Source organism: Aythya fuligula, chromosome 5 (assembly GCF_009819795.1).
Source record: "Aythya fuligula isolate bAytFul2 chromosome 5, bAytFul2.pri, whole genome shotgun sequence".
NCBI lineage: Eukaryota > Metazoa > Chordata > Aves > Anseriformes > Anatidae > Aythya > Aythya fuligula.
In genome coordinates, this window is record NC_045563.1 from 18,615,941 (window position 1) to 18,623,264 (window position 7,324).

At 40.3% G+C, this 7,324-nt stretch overlaps 1 protein-coding gene across 2 annotated transcripts; it reads left to right on the top strand.

Moving 5' to 3' along the window:
* The first annotated feature begins 240 nt into the window (after positions 1 to 240).
* Positions 241 to 7,103, top strand: LOC116489889 (olfactory receptor 1052-like). 2 transcript variants are annotated; one of them, XM_032188628.1, is made up of 2 exons: positions 241 to 252; positions 6,177 to 7,103. In XM_032188628.1, exons 1-2 carry the CDS (start codon positions 241 to 243, stop codon positions 7,101 to 7,103), a joined length of 939 nt encoding a protein of 312 aa, XP_032044519.1. The 2 variants fall into 2 exon arrangements, with proteins under 2 accessions (XP_032044519.1, XP_032044518.1); XM_032188627.1 differs by lacking the exon at positions 241 to 252 and having other exon boundaries at positions 6,162 to 7,103.
* The last annotated feature ends 221 nt before the right edge of the window (positions 7,104 to 7,324 follow it).

Genomic DNA, 7,324 nt, shown 5'->3' on the forward strand with positions numbered 1-7,324 from the left:
TATCGACTGCCGAGTGAAAGGGCCTCGACTGGACTTCTCCCACACTAAGGTCAGGTTGTCCTGAGAAAATAACATAAGAACCTTTTTTTTTAAACCCATATAAATCTGTGATTCGTTTTCCAGGAGCTGGATCACCCTGACAGGCTGAATGGGAACACAAACCCAAATCAACCCTGAAAGTGGGCCCAACCCCTTGATTGAAGGCGTTTGCTTATTATGATCCAGCTACATGGGCAGAAGATGGATCCTGGGGCTGTAGAACCCCAATATATATACTTAATAGAATAATTAGGTTACAAGCTGTAATAGAAATAGTTGTAAATAAAACTGGAGATGTGCTCGGATTAATTGCAAAGCAAAATACCAAGATGAGAACTGCTTTGTATCAAAATCGCTTAGATTTGGATTATTTACTAGAGAAGGAGAAGTCTGTGGAAAATTTAACCTTAGTAATTGCTGTTTAGAGATTGATGATGAGGGTGTTTCTTCCTAGTAGCTGGTAGAATGCTATGTTCTGGTTTAGGATGAGAAGAGTGTTGATAATATGCTGATGTTTTAATTGTTGCAGAGCAGTGCTTACACCAAGCCAAGGATGTTTCAGCTTCTCACTCTCTCCTGCCAGTGGGCAGGCTGGGGGTGCAAGAGCTGGGAGGAGGGCCAGAATGTTCAGGGTTAGGCTGGGCATCGGACAGTGGGTGGTGAGCAATTGCATTGTGCATCACTTGTTTCGTACACATTATTACTAGTAGTACTATTATCTTCACTATTGTCATTATTATTATTATCTTTTTGTCTTTATCTCAACTCACGAGCTTCACTTTCCCATTTCTCCCTCCCATCCCAGAGAAGGAGGGGGGGAGGTGAGCGAACAGCCGTGTGTTGTTTAGCTGCCCGCTGGATTAAACAACAACAGAAAGAAAAGCTGTAAAAGAAATGAAGAAAATTGCACATGTCCCAGTTCAGCTTTCAAATGGAATCGATCTAAGAGGATGATGGGAGGGGACTTTATGGGTGGTGATTGGCTTGCTAAAATAAGGATGGTTGTATTGGGGATATGTGGAGGATTGTTAATAATTCCATGTTTAATACCTTGTATTACCTGACTAATACACTTGGTTATACAAGGAATGCAAATATCTGCGGTACCTGTTGACACAGAACCAGGGAAGGAGAAAACCCATTCCCTGTTGAAAATAATAATAATAAAAATATCCAAAATTGGTATCAAGGTATCAATTCGGCAAGTATTGACTTGATTGGAAAGGAAAACACGAATCAATGCCATGAAAAAGGAGATAGGGGATTGTGAAACGTGTTCATCTGATTCATGTCAATATGGAACAATGCTAGGGCCACGTGGTATGATGAATGTGACCTTCTGACCTACAGACCCTTGTATAAGCACAAGTCTCAGAAAAACAGAGTGGTTAATGTACATAGTTCTTGTACCTTGCAAAGGAATGTTTTAGCAATTCATGTCAACAGAGAGCTTGAAGGGAAATGTGTTTGTAGGCTTTTTCTTGAAGTCTCTGATACCTGGGGGGGGTTCAGAATAGCTGCTAACTATTATGACTATTGCATGGGACACGACGCAAGTCTCTGGTATCTAGCCAGGAGGTTAAGGAGATGGGGAAAGCTGAAGATCGACTAAAAGACAAAGCTTGCAGGGGACGCTGCACAAGTCTCTGACATACAGCCAAGTTGGACAAAGGAGAAGGACAAGAGGGAGGAAGACAATGAGCCTTCAGCATGAGAGACCCCCCCAGAGGGACCACCGGAGACTGTTACGCATGCTCCAGTAGGAGGGTTTGGATTCCGGAAACTAATTATAATAACCCTGGTTGTTTTAGAAGCAGTAATGAATGTGTGTTAGCCTAGGAGCATAAAAATCAGCTGCTTGATGTAACTGGTGTGCGTCTTAGTGGAGCAGAGATTCCCGGCACACCCAGCGCTGTTTGCTTACCTCTATTCCTTTAATAAATTGTAAACTTTGATTATAGTCCTGTTTTGAAGACTGAGCCATTTATAACAACTGGGGGCTCTTCTGGGATGGCTTTGATTCCTGAATTCTGGTTTGATCTAGGAGAGGCGCCCCACCATTTGGTGGCTCCTGTTTGAGTCAGGTCAGGACTAATGATATCTTGAACCTGAATAAAGGTAAGCAAAGATTTTGCTTTTTTTATGAGCTCCCTTGCCAGCTGTAGCACTGTATTTTGCCTGTAATTCTGCGTGCGAAGATCCAAATGAAGACGTCGGAGTTGTAAGTGTTTAAGGAGTATACCGTTCAGTGGGATCTAGTTGCCTGTGTGTGTAAGAGTGTAACTGAGACGGGACTTAGTTCCAAGGTGAGTGTGGAGGCCCATTTGGGCTGATCCCATCACATGGGACTTCAGAGGCATTGCTAATACTTTCCTTTTGCAGAAGCATGAAATAATAGGAAAATAATAAAAGTCTGTTTTGAAAAGAAGAAGAAAGGATGTTCTAAGCCATGTATAAGCCAGGGATTTCCATCCTGAATGACTTAAGTTTAAATGCTTTAGAGTTTTGAAATCTTAAGATATTAATATTAAGATATTAAGATATATAAGAGCTTAAGATATCTTAAGCTCTTCTTACCAGAGCTTTTCCACACCTCTGTGTTTTCTTTTGTCCATGCAGTTACCCTCAAACTAGATTAATATCACAGCCCTACATAAGGTTGCCTTGAAGATCAGTGAGGAGCATTATCAGTCATGAAATGAATATTCCTCACCATCATGCCATGCTTGCCTTCAGACACAACTTGAGGCATTCTTTTTATTTTAAAGCTTTAGGTTGACTGTTTCTTAAACATGTAGAAATGCATGTGCCCACCTTTCTACTGGAGTGCCAGGTAAGAATTTTCTGCTACCAGTTCCCTACTTTGTCCAAAGTAAGTCTTCATGGAGATACTGTTATTGGTGAGTCCACTTTCCTGCTTTATGCAACACAAAACCAGACCCTACCCTTTGTACATCCCTAGTGCAAAGACAGTTAGGGGCAGTCGGATCTGAAACAAATATCTCAGCATAGCATTGCAGAAGAGAGGTGAGTATATCCACAAAAACAAAACAAAAAATAGCTTGTCTATAATTAGAGATGAGAAGCTGAGACCTCATGCTTGAGATACAGAGCAAAGCAAGGAGAGAAGGGGAATAGATTTGCATAGATATATTAATCTATTTCTGCTAAAATAGTGTTGCACTTGCAATGCCAGAATATCAGAGCAGATGCCTGTTCAGGATACAGTCATGCTTTTTGTTGTGACTCAGCTCACAGAATAAACATTTAGAGAGGGATATATAGGTGTCTATAAGTGACTAGGATGTATAGGATCCCAGTATACTCACTGGACAACTAGCCGACATAATGATGGTAGCTCATAAATGAGTTGTATCAATCTCTGAGTGGCTTTGGCTGCACTGATTAGTTCCAGCCTGTAGAAATACTCTTAAGTCACTTGATAATAATAGAAGCAGTTGTAAACATAAATTGCTTTTCTCATGGGACAATTCAACTGAGAGCAATTACTCTATACTGAAAGCTTGTTTTGAAATAGTAGTATTAATTTGTACTGGTTAGTTGTTCCAGGTGTCTGGATGGAAAAAATATAAATGCAAGTATGAGTTCATTTCCATCTCAACAAGTTTTTTCATCTGAGAGAGGGATTCTCTGCATGTACAATGGGGCTGGTTCCCTTCTCACACAGGGAAGTATTATAGCAGTAAGTATAAATTGCAGATGACCATGGAATTAAATAATTTGGAGTTTACTGATATTCCTTATCCTGAACTGGACGGAATAGAAGCAAGAGGTGTTATCTTTGCAAAACCAAAATAAGCATCAAACTTCAATGCTATCAGTCATTTCTCTCTCCCTGTCTCTCAAAATTGTTTTCCTCCTATTCATGCTGAGTGTCTCCACAGAAAAATTACACCAAACTCTTCCAATACATGTATTTTTTCCAATAAACTTTTCTCTAACACAGATATAGAACCAGTCCTAGAATGAAATGAAGCAGGTAAAAGAAAATACAATTATTTTCTGTGATTTTTTTTTCTGCTACAATATGCCAATGTTTATTTCTAACATGAAATATGTTTACCTTACAGGGTATTTTGTTCTAAGAAAAGCATCTGGAAGATCAATCTTCTCTTGAACCTTTAATGAGAGGAACAGAGTGGTAAGCCTTCTTTAGGAAATTATAAAACTTTTCATGGTCTTCTTTCTGTTTTCCATCATGTAAGACTGGTAACATAGCAGATAATGACATAATGAATCAAAGGCAGGAAGTAAAAGGTTCTTAGGACTGAATTTGTCAATATCCAAATAATGAAAATGCCTCACATGGTAAATGCATCACAATGGTAAATCACACCATGATTCTTTCAACATAAACACTGGTACTTTTCAGATATGCTATAAAACATTTAAGACTTACTCTTTATTAATAATGCTAGTTACAGATGTCTAGGTTGTGTCATAAACACCTAATGTAAGATAATTTTTCCTGTGCATGAATCTAGCTCAATGGATGGAAGAGCATTTTGGTCTTCCAGGTGCATAAAGTAAGGTCTGTATCTTCTAACATTTAATGATCTAAGCTAATCTGTCTGGGCACTCTCACCTCACCTTAGTCTCTGCTACAGTGGTACTCCATGAGAAGAAATGATCATCTTCAAGTTTGTTTCAAGTCACCTGTCCTAGGCAACTATCTTACAACAGAAGTGACCATCGTATCCTAACCTAGGAAAGTGCTAACACTAGAAGCATTCCTTTCAGATAGCTTAAATCAGGAGAGAGGCACCTCACTCAAACGTAAGTACCTTCCTAAACTGGAATCTCTCAAAACAGCATCACAAATTTGGAAATGACTGCTTAAGGAGTAAAGCATAAACAACATGAATGAGGCTTCTTCATCTGTTGCTTTGGAAATAAGAAAAAAATATGACTTCGTAGCTTTTAAGAACATTTTAAAAAGATATTATGACTTAATAAGATTTTTAAAAGATGCTTTGACTTAGATATGATGTCTCAAAGATACTGAGCAAGCATGAAAGAGACTTAAAGCTATGGATTTTGCCCTGCAAAGTTTTGGATGCCCCATCCCTGGAGGTGTTCAAGACCAGGTTGGATGAGGCCCTGGGCAACCTGATCTAGTGGGTGGCATCCCTGCTCATGGCAGGGGTTTGGAACTAGGTGGTCTTTAAGGTCCCTTCCAAACCAAGCCATTCTATGATTGTATGAAAGCTATGATGCCAGCTTACAGCCTTATTTATTGATGGTTTGGGCTCTTTATGAGGACAATATTCTCCACTCTGAGCTAAGAAGTACCTAGGAGTTTTCATTGTCTCTCAGAGTTTTTTCTGCTTTGCTGGTGAAAATGGTTTAGGTCTTACTGCTTGTTTTAATCTTCTTTTCCTGTACATTTGTTCCTGGGTTTCTGCTACTGCAGCTTATACAAATGAGATAGTCACATGCATCAAATGTGTGTGATGAAAACAGTGTGCTTACAAGCCCCTAATTTGGGACCATTTCTTCAAAGTTATTCCAAGAAATGGGCAACAGTGAGTGCTTGATGCCTTCTAAAATTCAGTCTGCCAACAGACTGTTAGTTATTTCACAAACCAGTAAAATCACCTCAAAATATCAACCACTTTAGAAAATGTTAGTCATTATGTTTTGAAATACTCATTCAAAAGTGCATTAGGGGAAAAGGCACGCTTGCAGAAGCTGTGAATTCTCCATTGGTATGGGGCATCAAGGACTGCTTCAAATTCAGGAATACCACTGGCATAGTGGAACTCTACCATGGAGCGTGGAGGTAGGCTAAAAAATTTCTTGAGCTCCCTTCACTTCCAAAATTCAGCTCCATGGATTTTGATGGGTCTGGTCTATGTGTCTTCTTGAATAGCAGGGATTGTTCCATCTTATGTCGGAGAAAGGTAATTATGGAAAATAGAAGAAAGGGGACCAATGGAACCTAGAAAGAAATGAGATAACTGGTTATAATTTTAGGTGTAAAAGCCAAAACTGGAGGGGATGAGTGGCACAGGGACGGTGGTGAGGGATGCTGACAATCCATCCTATGCTCTGATATGTGGCTTTCCTTTTCTACTCCAGCAGGCAACACTTAAATGAAAATGATGGTGCAAGAGAATCATACCACTGTGGCTAGCTTCATTTTCACAGGATTAACTGATAGACCAGACCTGCAACTTCCACTGTTTGCTGTCTTTTCTTTGATTTATGGGATGACCTTGTTGGGCAATCTAGGAATGATACTGATCATTAGGTTTGACCCATACCTGCATACCCCTATGTACTTTTTCCTCAGCAACCTGTCCTTCTTAGATGTCTGTTATTCTTCCACTATTACTCCCAATATGCTGCTCAACTTTTTAAAAGTGTCAAGAGGAATGTCTTATAGTGGATGCCTTATACAGTATGGCTGCTTTGCACTTTTTGCCACCACAGAAATGTTTCTCTTGGCTGCAATGGCATATGACCGCTATGTGGCCATTTGTAACCCTCTGCTCTACACTGTCACCGTGACCAAAAAGGTTTGTGTACTGTTAATAGCTGGATCCTATTTTGGGGGTATTGTAAATTCACTGATACACACCCATGGCTTGCTAAAATTGTCCTTTTGCGGCTCAAATGTCATTGATCACTTTTTCTGTGACCTCCTCCCTCTCCTAAAACTCTCCTGCAGTGACACCCATCTCAACAAGGTCCTTGTTACTGTATTTGGTTCCTTGTTTGAGGCAACCACTTTTACAATCACCATCATTTCTTACTTTTTCATCGTTGTCACGGTGCTGAAGATCCGTTCTGCCAAGGGCAGGCAAAAAACTTTCTCCACATGTGCCTCCCACCTTACAGCTGTTTTCACATTTCATGGCACAATCCTGTTCATGTATTTCTTCCCCAGCTCCAGCCACTTGCTGAGCACTGATAAAACTGTTTCTGTGTTCTATACGGTGGGCATTCCTCTGCTCAACCCCTTAATATACAGCTTGAGAAACAATGGCGTGAAATGTGCTGCAAGGAAACTGCTGAAGAGGAAAGTCTTAATGTGTTGAAAGCCTTCCACAGTGGCATCTGGGGTGAATCTGTACAAAACCCCCATTGTTTTGGATGTGGATTATGAGGTCACAGTTGACTGGAGGCTAGCAAATGCGGCACTCATCTGCAAGAAGGGCCAGAAGGAGGACCCAAGGAACTGCAGGCCTGTCAGTCTGACTTTGGTGCTGGGAAAGGTTATGGAGCATAGTGCCATCTTCTTAAATGCCACCATGCAACA

Coding starts and splice junctions, on each gene's coding strand:
- LOC116489889 (XM_032188627.1), top strand. CDS start 6,162: ATGATGGTGCAAGAGAATCATACCACTGTGGCTAGCTTCATTTTCACA.